This window comes from Lates calcarifer, linkage group LG12 (assembly GCF_001640805.2).
Source record: "Lates calcarifer isolate ASB-BC8 linkage group LG12, TLL_Latcal_v3, whole genome shotgun sequence".
NCBI classification, from domain to species: domain Eukaryota; kingdom Metazoa; phylum Chordata; class Actinopteri; family Centropomidae; genus Lates; species Lates calcarifer.
The window spans coordinates 1360683-1381172 of NC_066844.1; the positions used below are offsets into that span (position 1 = coordinate 1360683).

General features: G+C 42.9%; 2 protein-coding genes across 8 annotated transcripts in view; one reads left to right on the forward strand and one right to left on the reverse strand.

Moving 5' to 3' along the window:
• LOC108901465 (recombining binding protein suppressor of hairless-like protein) lies at window positions 1-17732 on the reverse strand. Of its 6 annotated transcripts, XM_051074564.1 has the most exons (14): window positions 17440-17732; window positions 16897-16988; window positions 13508-13658; window positions 8230-8364; window positions 8070-8140; window positions 7784-7899; window positions 6702-6879; window positions 6156-6299; window positions 4785-4897; window positions 3451-3591; window positions 3205-3360; window positions 2893-2996; window positions 471-786; window positions 1-156 (listed from the first exon to the last, which is right to left on the reverse strand). In XM_051074564.1, the coding sequence occupies exons 2-13, from the start codon at window positions 16931-16933 to the stop codon at window positions 486-488; spliced, it is 1647 nt and encodes a 548-aa protein (XP_050930521.1). In that variant the 5' UTR covers window positions 16934-16988; window positions 17440-17732; the 3' UTR covers window positions 1-156; window positions 471-485. The 6 variants fall into 6 exon arrangements, with proteins under 6 accessions (XP_050930521.1, XP_018558450.1, XP_018558448.1 ...); XM_018702934.2 differs by having other exon boundaries at window positions 1-786; window positions 6702-6876; XM_018702932.2 differs by having other exon boundaries at window positions 1-786.
• matn4 (matrilin 4) overlaps window positions 13101-20490 on the forward strand; it is a 23066-nt gene continuing 15676 nt past the window's right edge. For both annotated transcript variants that reach the window (XM_051074562.1, XM_051074563.1), the window contains exon 1: window positions 13101-13563. The gene's annotated coding sequence lies outside the window, so the exon portion shown is untranslated. The remainder of the gene's footprint in view (window positions 13564-20490) is intronic.

The window sequence follows — 20490 nt, forward strand, 5'->3', positions numbered from 1 at the left end:
TGAGTGGGCAGTTTACTCTCTGAAGTTACTGTTTCCTCATTTATTAAAACTGATTGACCACAGAAAGATTAGAGGTGAAGGAGAGTTCTTTACTTCACGACAAACACCAAGCTGCTGTTTTTAGAGTCACACGTTCTGGGGTGTTTCAGTTTTAGTCTGAAACAGAAGAATAGATGTTTTCAAATTCACTGTTCTTCACTGTTTCCTAAATAATTTGAGGGCATTAGTGTGAAGTGGATTTAACTGATCGATAATTATAAATCACATATTTCTTATTATCTTGTTGTCAGGTGATTCCAGTGTACCCACTGAATATTCTGACCCAGTAAACATTACCAGAGCTTAACAGGAGAGAACACTGTGGCCCAGAGAAAAGCCTGTGACTTTAAAGTTGGACCAGAACTGATGTAAAAGCAGACGATCAGTTTCTGTTGTGATCTCCGCCTGATCATCAGACTGCAGACATTCACCTGAGGACAGTTCAGTTAACTCTGCATGAAGAGGTGGAAGTTGGCTCTGGTGAACTCCTGATGGATGGTCTCTAACAGGACATCGTCCTCCTGGCCTCCGTCCACCCCTCCGTCTCTCTTCCCTCCTCCTCCTGCCCCTCGGACGGACGGAGGCGGCTGGAGCTCGGGGGTGTAGGTGAAACTGAACGTTGTGCGATAAATCAGGCCGTCCAATCGGATGAGAGACAGAGGGACGGTGATGATGCGGCGCAGACAGCGCCAGCCGTCACTGAAAACAGAGACGTCAGGAACGACGCAGAGCAGAGATTTGGGAGACCTGAGGAAAAAAAACAGAAAGATAAAAGTAAGTCTGGGATAAAATGTGACGACAATACTCACACGTCTCTGTAATGTTTTTTAAACATCTAATTTGTCTGTATTGACAATGTTAAATGTTATATATAGAGAGGATGCTGCCTCATCATATTTATCTTGTTTGTTTTCTGCTGCTGGTGGTCTCTGAGCGCTGCACGCCTACAATGACAAACAGAGTGTCTAATGTCTTAATAAAGTGATGAAACTTTATTTATACTGCACTTCTCATAACTCAACAGTCCTGTTTGGAGGCAGATTACAGGAAGAGAGAAACTATAATAACTGCAAACTAAAGTAGGTAATTAGATGATTATGAGACAGACTAAACAGAATCGTGTGGCTGATATTAAATACAGACATTTTGAATGCCCTTTCTATAAGGCATTTCATTCAGACCCATCCTACACCTCAGGCTTCCATGGCAGAGACGGATCATGTTCCTAATTGGCTGCAGCCTCTCGTACAAACAGCACATTGTGGATGACTGTTACACAAACACGGCCTTCCTCTACGCTGCCGAGCTGCTGCTGATGGGAGGAATTATTTGCAGAACCTCGTGGCGAGCAGCTCTCAGCCAGAGACCCTGGCTTACGACGTCCCCGCTCTTCAGGTGTGGGATCTGAGGTGGATTTTGACGTCAGAGAGGCTATTTTGCTTCAGGATGCGTCATGCGAGATTCTGTGAGGAGACGCCTTAATGTCAAGTTCCTGCCGGTAATTTATAGACTCCACCATAAGAGTTAGAGAGAGGAGTGTTCCCTGTGCGCTGATGGGTTCAACATAAGCCTCTTTATGCTCCTCAGGTCCGGTCTTGGTTTTTCTCAAAATGGTTGAATACAGGGAAATAGTTCAGTAAATTCGATGTCATGCCCGAATGAATGAATATTTGTAGCCAAACCTCTTGGGGAAAACTGTCACAAATGATTTCCAGAATTTTGCCCTGAATAATGAATGAATGAATGAATGAAGCAGAATGAAAGTTTCTGATGACATTACCTGAGAATAAAGATGACTGACAGAAAATGAATCAGCAGATATTTTGATGATCAAGTATTTTTCTTGCCAAACAAACCAGTGTGAGGATTAACTGCCTTTCTCTGCTGTAGATTTCTGTTAACTGGACATTTGAAGGCATCACCTAATCACCATCTAATGACTATATATGTAATATGTGATGTATTTTGACATACTGTAATTATTCCATGTGTCTGATCTGAGCAGGTGATATGTGCATCAAACTTGTTTTGTATAATAGGACATCCTCACTGCTAAAACATCCCATAATTTTCAGCAGAACAATTCAAGGCTCTGTTGTGTTTTATTGAAATTCCTCAACAAACTGCAAAATAACAGTTTTTGAAATCTGGGTCAAATGAAATATAATTTGGGTTAAGTTACATAATCTTTTCTCAGGAAGTGCCACTTAATATTTTTACGTGAAAATGCCATAAAACTGTTCATATTTAGGCCAACTTTTATGAGCAGCCAGCTCCACAGACCCCAGCAGTCTCACGTTAATTTGCCCCTTGTGCTGCTCAGCTCCACACCTGGTGCCTCTGTGGTGAAGCAGCATGAGAGGCGATGGCATGAAACAGTCATAAATAAATAAAAAAGGGCCTCAGACTGATTGTTAAAGCAAAAAGCCCAATTTATGAACGTAAACAAACTGTTATCAGGTTAGTCTGATATAAGAACCCGACCTTTCTGACACTTTGAACTCGAACTAGAAAAGAAAAAGGAGTTGTGAACAGCTTGTTTAATCGTCTGACGCAGTATTTTTCCCACATGGTCCTCAGTTCTCCACCAGCTTTTAAAGGCAACCAGGCAACAGAGCAGACGGCCAATAAAAGAGTAATGACAACTGTTGCTCCGAGTGTCTACATGTGATGTTGTACTGTACGTTTGTCAGCAGACTGTGTTTACAGAGATATAACTGCTCAGAGACAAAGTGTGTCAGTCCTAAAATCAGATCGATCTGACTTTTCTCTCTGAACTGTGTGTTTGTTTCTCTTTTTTCATTTAAAACGACAACATTCATCCATATTAATCCTTTTCTCCTCTGAACTCACTTGAACATGGTCTCAGCTTCACTGTTGCCAAACCAGACTTTGAGATGAGGGCTGAAGTTTTCTCCATGGACTTCCAGCATGGCGACGTGTCCCCCACCATTCACCTGCAGACACACACACACACACACACATTAAAAGTCCAACACATTTTTTTTGACCCCATGATTTAGAGTTGATATAATTAAATGCACAGAATGTATTTGCCACCACAGAGTCTCACGTTGAACGCTGGTGTTCACTGTCACTGTGGTTAGCTGAGCGTCAGTGTGTGTTTGTGTGTGTGTGTTGCACTACCTGTCTGATCCAACTCACCTCTAACCCTGTGATAACAGGAAAAGGACTGACTGGTGTCTGGATGCAGGCCAGACCCTGATTAAAGGTGAATTCCACTGTTTCCACTCCGATGATGGTCCAACAGGATCCGTCGTTCAGCACCACTCTGCTGGGGTCTTTGACGCTGGAGGGAGCCTGAAGGGAAAGAAAGAGAGAGAGAGAAGGTGTGATGGGTGGATGATGGAGACATAAGGAGGAGGAATAAAGAGATCGAACCGGTCTCACCTGGTACTGTATGATGGTGTCGTTGGATAAACACAGGTAGGACTGAGGACTGTCTCTGAACTGGAAGGCACATTTATGGAGCTGAGAAACAGGCTCGTCCACGTCTAAGATGGCGTGCTGCTTGTTGACCTTTCGAATCACCTGGTGGCATTTAACAAGACAAAGGTCAGATTCATTTGCTGGGTACCATGCTCTCACACACACATATTACATTAAGCAGGGAAGCTGGTCAGAGGACACAGTAGTTGGTTGGATAAAACAACAAAAGGCTGATTTGCAAACGTACAGCAGGCAGAGGCCGAGCTAACACAGCTGAGGTGGTACAGCTGCCTACAGGAAGCTGACAGAGCTCGTTAACTGATGAGTGATGAGATTTTAAAAAGCTGTACAAACTGTCCATCAACCAGGTGGTCTGTGCATTGCCGGAGGTTCACTGACTTCTAGTATCTCCAGGCCTACACCCTCCAACGCACCCTGAACTCACCACACACAGAGTATTAAACACTTTGTTCTCATGTCTCTTTAGAGCTGCTGATGCAGAACTTTTTGGTCCGTACATCTTCCTTCACCTCTGCAGTCCCTGAACGTCGACCACAACCAAACAACCGAACCCAGCCGCTCGTCACGCAACCAAAGATCCTCTGTCTTCAAACAAACCGAGCAGCAATAGGCCTCGACTATAAAAACATATAGAGGTGTAGCGTGCAGCTATACCTTCACCGTGTACCACCAGGCCAGCTGCTGAGGTTGTTATGACAGCAGTTTAGGAGGAATGAGAAAGACTCTGCTCAGCGAAATGTGAGGGATTCTGCTAAGAGGTTCCTCTCAGTTTAACTTCAACTGGATGATGGGAGGAACAATAACAACATTTCTGGGATTAGCAGGTTATGTAACACCTGCACGGACACATCTGTGAGACATACAGGCTAAGAGCAGTGATTATACCTCAGCTGTGTGGTTGAAACATGAAATAATCAAGTGTGACAGCTGCACAGCGCGAGCACCTTTTCACTCTGCTGTGGTTAGAAATGATCATATAGGACTTGTTGACTTTTAGTACTTTTTTGAAGGGAATGATCAACTCTCCCTGCGTCAGTGCTGCAATACACAGAAAACAACAGGTCAGACTCCTGCTGGATGAAACAGTATCACATGGTTTCTCTAAAAGGACTGAAATCCATAACAGCAGCCTGCGAGGTGGTGGGAGTATAGTGTCTCGCTCAAGGACACTTTTTACTTTTACATGAGTTAATCTTATCTCAATGCACAGGCACAGAATACATCCTGTTGTACATTTGTGCTTCAGTGTACGTGTGTGTGTGTGTGTGTGTTACCATGGGTGGCAGCGCTACTCCAGACTCAGTACACACTAACTGGACCACACAGCCGTAACAGATGAAGCCTTCGCTCAGCACAAAGTCTCCTTGGTCAGCACGTTGGTCCTCCACTACACACACACACACACACACACACACACACAGACAAAACTATGTATGAATATTCATTTATATTAATGGACAAAGTTCCACTGCAACACACACACTCACACACACACTTTGTCATTTCTCCACAGAAAGTCAAACAGACTCAGTGAAATCTTTTCACATGAAAAACTTTTTTCCAACTACGGCTTATTTCAGTGTCAACAGATAATACAGACAGAACAAAAGTGTGTGTGTGTGTGTGTGTGTGTGTGTGTGTGTGTGTGTGTGTGTGTGTGTGCAGTGATAGTAGAGAGGAGAGACTGCAGACAGATGAATGACTGAGCTCGGGGTTTTGGTGGTGGGAGGTCCGTGCACACCGGGCACTGTGTTAAATAAATAACCTCACGGATCTTTGGACAGGCTTTTCCAGACGTGTGTGAGGGAAACACTGGTGAATAACGGCTCGCACAGTGACTGTATTTATGCAGGGTGGCCATGTGGTGAGGGAAACCGTCTGGTGACTGGAAGGTACGAGCTGATGCCAGTGACGGCCGCTGGTCATCCCTGTTTCAGTGTCTCCTGACTCCTGCACCACAGAGATGTCAGAGGAGCCTGTTCATTTCCCTGACTGCTTATAACGTACAGTATGACTGGAATATGATGTGTATGAGGCAGTACACAAATTTGAGAAAGCTTGCTTTACTTAACAGGACATTTAATCTTCATATTATATCACACAGATTACCTTCAGTTTTTGGTCTAGTTCTAAAATATGATTTATGAGTTGACCAACTGATCAGAGAGCATCTGCTGTGTGTAATCAGTGCAACAAGAACATGCTAACGTGGCCGAGCTCCACTGGTGCGCACTTTGAAATGTGCTTTACAGGTTAATTATCTTTCAAGCTGAATTACCAAGGAGCTACACCATTAAATTAGCTGAATAAAATATATATTTGTCCAATCACTCGACCCTGTGGTACACCCTCCGTTAGGATGCTCACCTCGCTGCTGCACGCAGGAAAACACTAACTATTTCCTTGTTTATCACGTTTGGAGCAGAAGAGCAGGAGAAATTCAAGCAGCAGCATATGAGCTGTGTGTATTAACATCATATGTCAACGTGAATCTATATCATTATGTGAAAATCATTTAGTGATTTTAATGATGTTTTTATAGAATATCTGGATTCTTTTCATTCATTTTTATCCTCTGACCACAGTGTGACCTTTACAGTGCACAAGCCATAATGTACAGTTAACACACAAGCTGTGACACACACATTTACCCATGGTGATAGTGAACGCCGTCCACTGTCTGGCGCTGGCAACAAAAGCTCCTCTGTCCACTGAGAGGTAACGAGTGCTGACCGTCTGTGAGCGCAGACGGTTGAACAAAGCTACTCTGGAGCACGAGGAGATACACACTGAAAACACACAAACAAAGAGATACTGTAATGTAAAGTAATGATCACTCTGCAGCACAGGGACTCAGACTTTAGCCCCTTTTTGCCTGTGAGAATGTACGGTCTGTGTGGACTGGTTTTTACTGGCATCATCTGTAACCTGTGAGTCATGACACGAAACAAGAGAAATAACTGTAGATTTTTCACAGACTGAGAAAACAGAGATTAGATGTTAGCATCCAGTATTCTACTTTATTTGTCTTTTCCTTGTCTTGATTTGTCATCAGACAGGTGCCTTTTGTTCTAATAAACCACTTTGTTTTGGTTGTAACTAATTTCACAACACTTCATCTGCTTCATCCTCTGTTGTTTCTCATTTTATCTGGAGAGAGAAGAAGGAGAAGTGCTGAGTATGTGACTCACAGTCGGCGTTCTTCATGGACTGTCTCTTCTGGGAGGGTTTGGAGATGACTTTGATCATTCTGCTCTGGAAAGAACCCACTTCCTGTCTGTTGCCCAGGAAGAGTCGCAGCAACAGGCGGAAGTGTTTCCTCTTGTCCTGGTCGGAGATGAACAGGGACTTGGCGCAGGCGAACATCTGCTGCAGAAACACAGAGACAGTCAGACTGAGTGTGTGTGACAGAGAGAAGGATGTGTCTGGAAAATTTCAACTGGACTGAAAATATATTCCAACACTCGGTGGAAGTGAAGCATGTTTATAATATTGAATCCATTCAGCCTCAGGACTCAGAGGATGGAGAGTCAGGAATATTGAAGAGGTGTTTCAAATTGTTGCTCTGATAAATAGTTTGTTGAAAGACAAACTTTTAAAATAACAAATGTCCTGGTGAGTTTGACATCTTTCCTGATGCACTGTACAGTAACACAGACGCAGGACGTCTGTTTCCTGCGTTCTCTTTCTCAGCGAGAGGCCGGTGAACACACACAGTGTTTACAGGAGCGTAGTTTTTCTGTCAGACGTGACTGTTTGCCGAGTCAACAGTCGTCTGTAATAAAGGAGGTGATTGTCTCGTCTGGGTAAACACACTGAGCTGAGACACAACAGGCTTCAGCTGAGGTTTAGGATCCCATCACTCACTCATCCACAGCTGGTGGTTCAACTCTGAGACAGCTAGTCGACACGAACCGAAGCTGCACGATGCACCGTGACTTTTTTGATATGTGTTGATAATGTTTATAAACCTATAAACCCTCTAAATCTATAATCAGGTATTGATCTCTGTCCACTGCTCAGGACAAAGAATGAATATGAATATACAGCATCCTGCTACTTCTTCACACATCACTGTTCTCCTGCTGCCTGGAGAGGAAGTGAGAGGATCATTTAGCTCGGACAAAGGCCACTTTAAACTTCCAGAAGATTAGTCTCTGTCACTGAAGGAAGGTGACTGACAGGTGAGGTCCAGTAAAACACAGCAGACAGGTATGTGCATGGCACCAGATCAGATAAATCACACACACACACACACACACAGTTCTCTCACCCTGGAGTTTGGCTGTTCATCGAAGACCAGTTTGAATGTGTCTGCCTGAGACTGACTGGAGCTGTCCAGACACATGTAACCATACACTCGATATACAGAGTCTCCATAACCAGCCGCTGGAGGAGGATGACAGGAAGAAAGGAGAGAAAAGGAAAAGAGAGGGATGAAGGGGGAGAAAGACAATGGAGGAACAGAGGGAAGACAAAATATGGAAGAGCAGGGTTTTCAAACTCAGAGCTGCATTCAATGTCCTCCTCTGAAGTTGACTAGAATTTTGTTTCCTCACCTTTGAGGTGATCCTGCATGACCCTCCATCCATGGCCGCTGATGTAAACACACGGAGGAGGGCAGAAGAACCTGTGGATAAAGTAAAATAAATGTAAACCTCTCAGGACTGGAAAGGTCCGAGCTTGTTTTAGTCTATGTCCACAGAGGCATCAACAAACCTTTTCTCGTTGCCGTAGGACTTCTGAGCCACCTTGGCGTGCAGGATGATGACGCTCTGGTCTGCATGAGCTTCTCTTCCTGTTTCCCTTGTTGTTCCCAGTAACTGACAGCCTTGAAACCCTGGGTCCAGTCTCCTGATTGGACGAGAGTGTGTGTGTCACAAACAACCAGAAAATATCCTATATTTGTGTGTGAGTCTTGGCTACGCAGCTGAAGGAAAAAAACAGCAACGCATTTTCAAACTTGTGAACTTAAAGATAGAAACACAAACGTCTGTACAAAAGTTTATGGCCATCCATCCAATAGTTGTTGAGAAAGGCCATGAACTGCTATAGGACGACTAACATGGCTAAAAACCCACAGAACTCAGGAACAGGCGAGTGTTGGTTAACCATAAGTGTGTATTAAAGGAGCATGTGTAACAGTCTGTATCTGAAACAGTCCAAACAAGTGAAAGTGGTTAAAGTGCAGAGAAAAACTGACACAGGAGTAAACACTAGACTTCAGTCTCAGATTCTGTCGAGCTGGCATGAAGCTCCTCAGACTAAACACACCGTTCGTATCATCTCCAGACACTGAACCCATCGTCATAATGGACCCAGCAGAGCTGAGTCATAAATAAAGACGTGCCAAAGATAGTTTCCGATGTGACGGGAGACGCAGGTATATGGAAGGATATGGTAACACTGCGTTACTGACACATTAAACAATGGAAGAGTTATTTTTATATCTTCTGTTTTCACACTGAAGATACAGAGTCACAGTGAAAGGGACGACGACATTTTGTTAATTAACATCACATATTACACTGACTGGATAATTCTGCACAAATAAAACAAATGATTCAATAATCAGTTAGATATGGACATTAAAACCACCTGGTTTAAAAGAATAAGTTTTCAAACTTACGATATAAAATCTGTTCTGTTCCTTACATTTATTTTCCTCCTTTCTGTCTTTTTTCATTTTATTTGTTCAAATTGATTCTATTATTTTTTTCCATCATTCATTTTGTCATTTCACTGAAATTTAAAAAGTCCTGCAGCTGTGGAAACCACAATTCAACTTAAACAGAATCAGTCATAATCTTTCTTTTTTAATCAGCATCACACACAAGATTTCACTAGTTTCACTGTGGAATGGATATGTGTGTTATTTTTCTTTTTTTTTTTTTTAGCAAAGTAATAAAGTATTCAGTCATCTGTGATATAACATGTTTGCTTCACTAATTCTCATATAAAAATGTAAAATGTAATAAATCATTTTCCTGCTTGTTAGATTTTTGCTTTAATGCTTTCAGATGCTCAAATAAATTCATAAATAATGGCTTCAAACTGACCTAATATTATTACATTTTCTACTCATGCGTGTTTAAAGGCTTTAATGCAGGAAAACCCAGTCATTAATTTCAATTTGGGAAATTAACTTAAAACTGTTGCAAACTCATCTGTGTGATTGGATTTCAGATGTTGGGCTGAACAGCAGGTAAGTGGCCGAGAGAACAGGAACATTAACGGCCCCGTGTAGCTCTGCTAACAATAGCAGCTGTCACATTAGCTGCTCTGCAGCAACGATGTAATGAGGAGCCAGACACAGAGTTACAGCCCCGGGCCCCGGGGTCTGGAATGCTACTCATAATGAAGACTGTTGACACGAGGGGAGGAGAGCAAGGGCCAGAAAGATAAAGCTGAGTTTTGTGACTGATGACAACAAATATAAACTGAAACAAAGTCAATGACACAGGATCACGACGTGAGGAAATGTGTTTTCTGAGTAAAGAATAATCCTGAGGAAGCGGCTCTGAAATATTATTCAATGAAAATGTAAATATCTCCAGTCTTTTTTTTAAAGGAATAATGCCACATTTTAGGAAATATTGTTAGTTTTTTTCCCTGTAAAGAAACAGTCAGATGTCAAACCCCCACTAAGATCACAACCTGTCATTTATACACTTCAGTCTCTGCACAGATTAAACAAACTAAATTAATCAGCTTTAAAGGTGGTGGAGGGAAGGTTTTGTTACTTGTGGGCCACACCAAGCTGTTTCTCCTGGTTTCCAACCCTTATGCTACGCTAACCTGGTTCATACTAACTGTACAGAAAACTACAAAGTCAAACTATTCCTGTAAAGCCGTTATAATCAATACCTTTATAACCTACAAAGATATGATCACCTGAATGTGCAGCTCTACAGAGCTTTAGCTTCAGTGAGTCTCAGCTCATTGTTCATCTGTCTGGACCTGAACTTTACTGCTCTGGTTCACTCCCACTGCTCGGCCGCAGCAGGCAGCTGTTCTCAGAGAAACACTCTATACTGTTGCTCTCCAGCTTCTACTGTTGTAACTGTTCACAGCTTGTTTCTGTCAGCTGAGGCTGAAAATAGTTGCTGCAGGTTTGAAGCACATTTTCAATGAAAAGCATAAGGATGTAAAGATCAGGACACGACTGCAAAACGGAAACAAGATAAAATACTTAAAATAAAAATACTTTTCTTTAGGTGTTCAACACGTAGCACTGTGCATCAGTGTCAGCAGAGAGGAGAGCAGGGTCACTCTCTGAAGCAGCAGGGTCCTGGCTTTAACAAGGAAAACCCAATAACACCACAGTAACACACAGAAAACACACGACTGATCAGACACACATGCAGAGGCTAAGTGGGTTAAAACTAAGCGACAGAGTTCATGTTCTTCTCTGCTCATAAACAAAAAAAGTCTTTTCAGGTTGTTCAGGGTGAGCAGAGTCAAACTCCTGGGGATTAATCTGCTGTGTTGTTTTGCACGAATGAGACTTGTTTCATACAGTTTCAGTTAAATAAGACTAACGCAGACACACACCTGTGACAGTCAGGTAAAGTTTGCAGAAATCTTTTCTGAAATGTTGTGCAGGGAGAAAAGTGTCACCCAGCTTCTTCTGCACAGACAAACTGAGCTTTGCATTGGTCTCTGACATCAAACTGCAGATGGTTTGTACTGCCAGAAAAACTGTCTTTATATGAAACAGACTGTGTGTTTGCAGGGGACATTGCAACATTTCATCTATTGTTAAAACTGACATGTTGGTTACAGCTAAAAAGCTAAACAACATCAGCAGCCACACCGCAGTTCACTGAGCTGCAAACTGAACTCTCCAAACAACTCGTCTGTGTTTCAGCCACACAAACACCCCCCTCATATGTTGTGAATATCTCCTCCGCACAGTCAACTTGTGAGAATTCAGTTGTGGAGGTGGAAATATAACAAGACTCATTGTGTTATTTGAGTCTGGAGTGTATCTGAATGCTTCACTGCAGTGCTTTTTCCTTAAAGGATAAGTCTGGGATTTTTGGACCTGGGCCACAGTGGACTGACTGCAAAGACACAGGGAAAAACAGGTTAAAGAGTCCTGACGTCCTTTATTTGGACGCGTCTTGAGAGAAAAATGTCGTGCATTTTTCCCAACAAATAATAATAATCCTCAAACTCTGCGTTTGTCTCTGGCTCCATCTCAAACCTGGGTACAGACCTTTCTTTAAAAAGTCACCCCAGCTCTTATTTAATATTTAATCCCGTCCTCAGTACAATGGTACATGCATTCAGAGGAGGCTCCTTGTAAGGAGGAGCGTCTGCTTGCTGAGCTGGATACTGACAGTTTTGTTCATATATGACGGGGATCCCACTGACCCTGGACACCTCTCTCCACAGTTCACAGTTCAGGGTTCACACTTGACTGCCTGTGTGTGTGTGTGTGTGGTCAGTCACCAGGGTGCCACCAGTGGTCTAAATTAGACCTTCCCCTCTTCAAAGGTCAAAGGTGAGTGTGTCAGGAGCTCAGACCCTCTGGTATTTCACACCGGGAACACAGAGTGGACTGAGGACAGAGTGGGGGGAAGGGAGGAGAGGAATGCACTTTCACCTCCAAAAAAGTACATCTCCTGGTCCACAGGTTGCTGTAGTGGTGGTTGAAAGTTGTAATGACTACAATCATCGTTAGGTTTGTTAGTGAGCACGACCCCACAGGTGTCAGTGCAGTAAAAACAGACAGGAGAAAACAAGGCGTTCTAAAAGCTTCACCAGCCCGACACTCAGTTAGTGTCACGTCACGCCGACCTCCTGTCAAAGGTTCCACAGGGTTTGATGGGTTCATTTCACATTCTCTGCTTTGTTGAACTTGTTTTCAGGTTTCTGTTCTGGTGATCTTTAGTGCACATCTTTGACTTGTGCCAACAATCAGGAAAGATTCATACACAGTTGCAGAAGTCTGAAAGAAACTGATGCATTTTATGATTTTTGGCAGCAGCAGGAATTTTCTGGAGCAATCAGAAGGAATTTAGGACGAGCAGCTACAGCTGTGTCTCGACAAAGAAGTGAAAAACTGAGGAAAACAAACACAGAGAGAATTTAGAGCTAAAAAGACTGTAACGCTGGAAGATAACCACTTTATTAAACTAACTCAGACTGACGAAGCCTCTGATTAACTTTAGATTAACTTGGAATATTGACTTTTACTCTGCCTGCCACCCAGTGAGAGTGTCATGGAAAAATGAAAGCTTGAATCACGGCACAAAGGATCATCACCAGACTAAAACCTGATTTTGTTGGGTTTGTCTATGGTTCCAAATTGTGCCGTTCATTCCAAAGTTCTGGTCATAATTACATACATGTAGACTTATATTCTGTAGAGACTGTAAAACTGTCCTGATGAAAATACAGTCAAATGTAATATTTGATTTTAATCCATCTACAAGCCTGAAGAAGAAATGAACAAAGACACTTCCTACGATGAACACAGACCTCATGAAGCCTGGTGCAGCATTAAAGGATGAATTCATGTAAAGACTGTAAAGTATTCACAGAGGACTGAGATCATGTAAAGACTCGTCAGTGATGCCACCCTGACTCGTGCGCTCTTTGCGCCACAGCCGCGCCTCTCCTCTCCAAACCTCCCCGCTCCTCGGTTCCTCACTCCCCGCTGTTGGGATTTCAAAGGCAAGGGGGTGGGGTCTCTGCCTCCCCAAATACTTTTCCTCCTGGCATTTTAATACCTACACACCATCCCTGCGCCACCTCATTCCACCAGTGACACAGAGGCAGATCGACCCCGCCGCATTCTCACGTCCGAGCGCTCATTCCTCACGGCACGGTGAGGCTCCTCTGAAGACGTTTGGGATAAGCTGCAGAAAACCCTCACCTCACCTTCCTAACTCGGAGCACTGTGTGTGTGTGTGTGTCTGTGTGTGAGTGTGTGTTACGGGACTTTTTGTTGCGGAGCTCTTGCGCCCAGCTGGTTTCTCCATCCTACCTGTCCCATCCGTTGCCGGTCCTCGGTGCGTCGTGTCCGGCCAGCAGCGTCCCCAGGTGAGTCAGCGGGCTGACCGGGTCGGGGGACAGAGAGGGGGGGTATAACAGCGCGGTGTCTGCCTGAGAGTATCCAGGCTGGTGCATCGGTGTGTCTGGTAGGAAGAGATTAAAAGAGAGTGGTGGTCGGTTTTAAAAGGTACTGACTGCAGCTGATCAGAGAAAGACACCGGACAGCAACGGAAAACTAGAACGACAATTAGATCTTAACAGAGAAGAATAGAAGATATTTGCAGGATAATGTCGGTGCTGTGCAGCCCACATCAGGACTGGACGCTGGCTGAAAGTTCAGACCATTATCGGGATCATCGTTAGAGGAGCTCAGAGTACAGAGCTGAAAAGATTCATCAGCATTTTGATCATCTATCAATCATCTGAGTGACTTTGAAACCATCATCAGCTGGTTTCAGCCTCTAAAATATGAAGCTGCTTTTCTTTACATAAACCATGTATCAGCGAGTCACTGCTGATCACAGCCAACTGATCAACATTAGCTGATTCTTACAGGTCAGGTCTAAAATCAGAGGGTTTTCCTGAGAAATGTGAAAACTGCATTAAGTTTGGTCTAACTGATGGTGAATGACTGATTTGGATGGACATCTGGGTTAGCTGGGAAAGTGTTTAATCTGCTATCTCTGAGCATTAAAGAGGTGATTTCTTTGTATTTTTACACAATGATGCTTCAGCGCACTGAGTGTGAGATAATGAAGAAACCTAGAGATGATAAGAAATGTCAGGTATTAGTGTGGCAGGTTTAAAATAGATATGAAAGTGAGTGAGTGAGGAGGTGAGAGAGAGAGAGAGAGTAATGCTCTGGGTTCACACTGGCTGCCTGGAGGTGACGCTCTGAGCAGGCGCTCAGACCAGTGAGCAGACAGACAGGTAGACGGATACACAGTCAAGCAGACGGTCAGTCGTACAGACTGATGAACAGACAGACTGGTCTGTGGTGTCAGGTCTGATGCAGGTCAGACAGTTTCACCAAACGAGAGTCTAAAAAGTTATCCACCCTCTAACAGTCCAGCTCTGAACTAAGATCTCTGTGACACAGAGACAATCAGAGACACCTGCTGACCAGTGACAAAGAGAGTTGTGATGGAGGCCGTGATCAGAGAGTGAAGAGTTTTACCCATTTACCCAGAATTCATATGACAAAATTCACATCAGGACAAATGACCTCTACTTAAGACAGTCAGGTTCAGGTCAGACGGTTTTGTGTGATGGATGAATTTAGACAAACATCTGAGGTCGGATTATTAGTTTGTTCTAAGCCACAGTCAAAGACTATCGTTGTGAAACTGACCCCAGGTAAGTAAACAGCACAGTCGCTTACACAGACAGATAATCACGCAGTCAAACAGTAACAGAGTCAGTCAGTCAGACAGGAAGTCAGTGAGTGAGACAGGCAGGCAGGTAGACAGTCAGTAAAACAGTCAGGCAGTCAGTGAAACTGCTAACAGTAGCAGAGTCAACATCTGGTTCCAATCTAAAGCTACTAACAAGAAGTGCTGTGTCTTCATCTCAGTGTGGGCACCAGCTGTCACTCAAACCCAAACCACCTACAGTACGGACCACAGGCTCCCTGCCTGTCTCACTGCACACATCCTCTCCTCTCCCCGCTCTCTCCATCCTGGCTCTATTTCACATTTCACCTTATTGAGTTTCTATATGTTGCCACAGTGTGTATGAACATATGGTCTCCATCCCTGTTCTAATCTCTGATACGTTTTCATCTCAGTGTGAATCCAGGCTGTCAATCAAGCTGCACTGTGTATGTAACTCACACTTCTTTACCGACCTGCCTCCTCCTCATTCTCCACATCTCACTCTTTGACCTGTTGCTTCAGTGTAACTGAGGGTTATCGTCAGTCACGCTCTGAACAATTCATTTCACATGTGGAGAAAATCAAACAGGAGGATTTGATCTGGAGCAGTGATTCCCAAACTCTTTGTTTCTACTTGTGAGAGTTTTTATTCTATCTACTCTATCTATTCTTTGTCCTGATGGTGGCGCTGGAGCAGAAAAGATCAGCAAAGTGATTCATCCTGAAGGGAACATGAATGCATGAACCAAATTTACATGTTAACAATCAGATGATGAGATATCTGACTGGATGAGAGAAAAGTTCGACCTGCAGGTGGCACTAGACAAAAAGTCAGGGGATCACAAGTGTCAGCAGGATTCATTCCTCTGGGGACCATGAATGTGTGTCAAAAACATCAGAACAATTGGTCCATAGTTGTTGAGATATTTCTGCAAAGTTTAAATGAACATCTGTGCAGCAGAAATATCTTTTTTTTTCTCGTAACCCCTCTGATTTATCTAACAAACCCTGGAGCCCTGGTTCATAAACAGTAGTCTCCAGATGTGGCAGCACCAGATTCTTGCGGTTTGGTGGAGCTTGGTCTAACAGAGGCAGAGCAGTCTGTAGTGTAATAAGCTGCACAGAGAAATGTGCTCACTGGGTCTGACTGGGTGTTACACAGTGAGGAGAACCACCAGCAAACAGCTGATTTCAAAGGAGAATATCACATATTATTATTATTATTATATCCAACAGCAGCAGTGTGGACTATTCTCTGCCACAAAGAACAAATGTGAAGCACTTGCTGGGCAGTGACTGCTGCTGACTGTCACCTTCCCTCTGCCAAACTGAGATGCAGAGACTTTCAGAACAGGACGTCAGCGAGGGTCAAATATCTGTCATCTGTCAGTGCTTCTCAACCTCAGGGTCACGACCCCGGCAGGAGGTCGTGGGATGGTTATCAGGGGTCATGAGTCAGAGGATTGAAAGAACGTGGAGAAAAGTAAATGAGATGTAACCAACATGTAGACTGAGAAACGCTGAACAACACGTTTTCTTTTTTTACATTTAAGAATCATTTCATCATCAGTATTTAGTTCTGAATGTCTTATAAGAAGCAAGTTCTTCGTTTTAGGTTTTTAGTTTATTAGTTTGTTAAACCAAACTGCAGTCAGACTGCTCTTTCTATAGAACCGTCTAATGAGGACTGAAAACATATTCTCTTCTAAGACAGTGGCATTCAGTGAGTGTGGCAATTTTCAAAACTAATTTTTAAGAAATCTTTGTTGTGTGTGCAGATTTGCTTTGTTTTGCTTTTGTGGGAATTATTGGATATGGAGTCATGTCCCAGGACTCTCACAACGTCTCGACTAATTACAGTGAGGAAATTAGCTTCTTTTCACTTTGTCACTGTTCAGCAGATTCTCTTGAAGCAAAGATAAAATGTCATAAGCACTTTCATTCATCAGATTAGCACGCAGATAAGTTGAGTGATACTGACAGGATGACAAAATCATCCTCTACTCACCTTTCCCGTCATCGTCCACAAAGTCTGACTCATCCATGATGGGCGTGGCCTCTGCTGATTTCAGGAGGGGCTGCTCCTCAGGTCCATGGTCACTGTGCTTTCACAACAGGTTTTAAGATAACTTCAGTGTTAACTTTGAAAGAGCTCTTTGCATATGACTTTGTTGTGATGTGGCACAATTTTCAGCTATTATTACAGGGGAATAAACAATGGCTTCAGTGTCCTGTATGATTCAATTCAGGCAGCTGTCGACTGAACAACAAGTTGGCTTTGAGTTGCAGCTTGATGGTCTGTTGAAATCAGATGCTCCTCTGCTGTTGGGTTCACTATCTGCATAAACTCATCCTAAATCAACAAACAAATCTAACTGAGGACAATGCATCGTGCCTGTGGATGTCCCCAGTGAGAACTTTAACATGTGGTAAAAACATGTCAACACATCAATCTTCATTCATATTCACTCGCACAGCCAGTTTGACAATAACAGTACGATTCAGAACAATAAATAATCGTTTCCTTCCATTGTTCTTGGTTGAAACTGACCTGAAATCCAGTTGTCGTCGTGTAAGTTAAGATCCTCCTGTTGCTCCTCTCATCCTGGTTCACTGTGCTGCAGGTTCACTTTCTATCCATCCACATGTTCCATATGTCGACGCACAGACGGTTTCACCAGAGTTAAAACATGCCGAACGTCCGTCAGTCAGTCAGTCAGTCCGTCACGATGCTTCCACTGCACCTTACAGTCAGTCTACAGTAAGAGAGGCTTTGGTGAAACAGATATTTAAGTGTGTGTGTGTCTGCACATGTTTGCACTCCATCCCGGACCTGTTATCTGACCACTGGTCTCGGTGTGTGTGTGTGTGTGTGTATTACTGCATCTCTCGGTGTGTGTGGATAAGGAGATAATCACCTGTTGCTGGACGGCTGGTTTCTCACACACACCTTTCTCTTTAGCAAACACTGCAGATATGTGCAGGCCGCTGTGTTTTATTTTAACATTTCTGTCTCACTTTGTTTTCATCAACTTATCTGATCGGCTGAAAATGCAAAGCAAGTCGTTTTCTGACAGCTGCTCTTTGCTTTTTATTATTCTTACTCACACAGAACACTTTGCAGACAATATACAGGCAAAAATACAAGCTACATGAAAATTTACCACACTTACATTTTTATCGATAGCCCTGTTACAGTTGTTTAAGTAACTGACTGTGTTTGTTGTTGTTTACCTGCTGATTTTTATTTTTAATACAAGATACTGCAGAAACAAGATAACACCACTGACACAGTCATCTGTGCAGGATTAGTGAATTTCTAAAAACCCTCTGATAATGACAAGAAATGAAAACAGCAGCAGTTAATAGGATCGTGGTGAAATAGTGTCAGAGGACAAACTGAAACTCAGCATCATTTGTGTCTCTACATATGACGCATGTGAAGCAGCTACTTAGGATCATCAAATACTGTTTATGTTTCTATGATGGTTTTAGGTAAAGCAACAGACTGTAGCACTGTGCCCAAGACAAATCTTCCCTCTGGGACGATAAAGTTCATCTTACCTGACTTCACCTCACCTCACCTTATTTCTAAGGTGAAGGTTGTTAAGTTTGCAGCCTCAGAGTAACAAAGGTTCATGTTCACCTTCAGCCACCTTTATCCTACAGTCTGACGTGTCCTGCAGAGTCTCTGTGGGTTTCAGTTACAGACGCTGCTAAAAACATTACAATCTGATGAAAACAAACAGCAGGACTCAACAAGATGCCTGTGTTTTCTATCAGTCAGCGGAGAGAAAAACGATAAAGACAACAGCCATGGTGACCATTCCAAAAACACCAGCAGCTTCTGCTATTTACTGCCAACTCTGACCAATGTTGAAATGACCAACTATTGAGATATTCTGTGAAAGAGATTTGTTTTGTTTAAGCTGAGGTCAGACGCCAGAGGAACAGTTTGATGTCACATCAGTCAAACTCAATCGAGCAGCGATGGAAACGCTTTGGAGAAGTTAGGGAAAGAACTCATCCAAACAAAGCTGAAAAATAATTTGTGCTTTGATTGAAATATGTCAGGTCTCTACCTGCCTTGGCCATACATGAACACGAGATCTGAATTTCTCATTCCTGTGTTCGATCAAATTTGTTCAACTGCAATAAATTTAGGAAAAATGGAGCCAAGACAGAAAAACTCTACTTTCCAAATAAAGTCACAGTTTATAAATGAGGTTTTTATTTCTATTTACTTGTTTCTCAACTGGGAAGTTTCCTGAAATACAATATCCCTATGACAGGAGAGACCTGGTCTGGTTTTCACTGCACAAATGATTGATCAACAGAAAATCAATCAGCAGTCGTTAAAAAACAATACGTCATTTTTAAATCATAAATGCCAAAAATCTTTAAATGTAATCTTCTTAGTGACTGCTTTCCTCTGACATACACAGGAGTAAATTAAATATCTTAATCACACGATTAAGATGATAATTTCGATGAAACGTCTTCTCTCACCTGCTCCAGCTGTAACAGTATAATCTGTTCTGCAGAAGCCACAGAGTGATGTTGGAGTCAGGTGAGAGCTACCTCTGTCCACTGACTGGAGTTTGAGGGGACATCCGGAGCCTGTGCACAGGAAATCTGGAAAATGCATTAACATGTCCTGCTCCCTAGGGGGCAGCACTAACAGGAACTCCAGGCCTGTTATGTTCTGTTGTTTGAGCTGATGCCTCTTGATAGAAAACAGAAAAGTGTGATCAGTGCAAAGATGCCAAAACATGTGGCTTTTCCCTTGTCTTTTTACCCCAGTCTCTGCTCATTCTCCCTGTAATGAAGCGACCACTGATCCTCTGGACTTTATTTTGTTCAGATTAACTGGATTTAACAGCGAATACGACTAAAAACTGGAGCCAGAAGTGTTAAAGTGTCTGAGGGGAAGGACAGATGTCTTTAAAGTGTCCTGGAACAGGCCTGAAGTATAAATTTGAGATACTTGTACTTCACATGAGTTTTTCTGCTTCATTTCAGAGGGAAATATTGAACTTTTTACTTTACCACATTTCTCTGACAGCAGGAGGAACTACGAAGATTTTATAAAACCATTCTGCCCAACGAGTACTTTTACTGTTGGTACTTAACGTGCATTGAAATCATAATACTCTTGTACTTTTACTCAAGTAAAATGACTTTTACTTCCACAGAGATGAGTACTTTTTCCACCACGGTCCCATTGATTTGCCTGTGCATTACATTTCATCTATTCGCCGCTGACAGGCCGACGGGAGCTGGAAAGTTCCAATAAAGCTGATTTTGAGTTTGACCTTTTATCCTCCTGAAGCTCTGCTGCAACAAAAATCAGACCGGAGGAAATCCAGCGGTTTATTTTTACTGCCTGGACTTTAGAAGACCTTTTAAGAAACAGCCACTGTTTCGTTTGTCGTGGTAATCCCACATTCATGCCAACGTCAACAACTGCTGCTGCTCTTTGACTCCTTTTTAACAACTGGCTCTGTAAACTGTGCGGTCGGTTAACACTCCAGTATGTGGCATCAAACGGCTCCCTGACATTTAGCTGCTGGTCTTTTTACAGTTAAAGCATTTTTTCATT

Bases quoted from the DNA above. Each gene is read 5' to 3' on its own strand.
- LOC108901465 (XM_051074564.1), bottom strand. From the start codon at position 16,933: ATGGATGAGTCAGACTTTGTGGACGATGACGGGAAAG. The intron at 7,900-8,069 runs GTGAGGAAACAA...ATCCTCCTCCAG, and splicing joins CATGCAGGATCACCTCAAAG to CGGCTGGTTATGGAGACTCT. The intron at 3,592-4,784 runs GTAACACACACA...AAATGCCACCAG, and splicing joins GAGTAGCGCTGCCACCCATG to GTGATTCGAAAGGTCAACAA.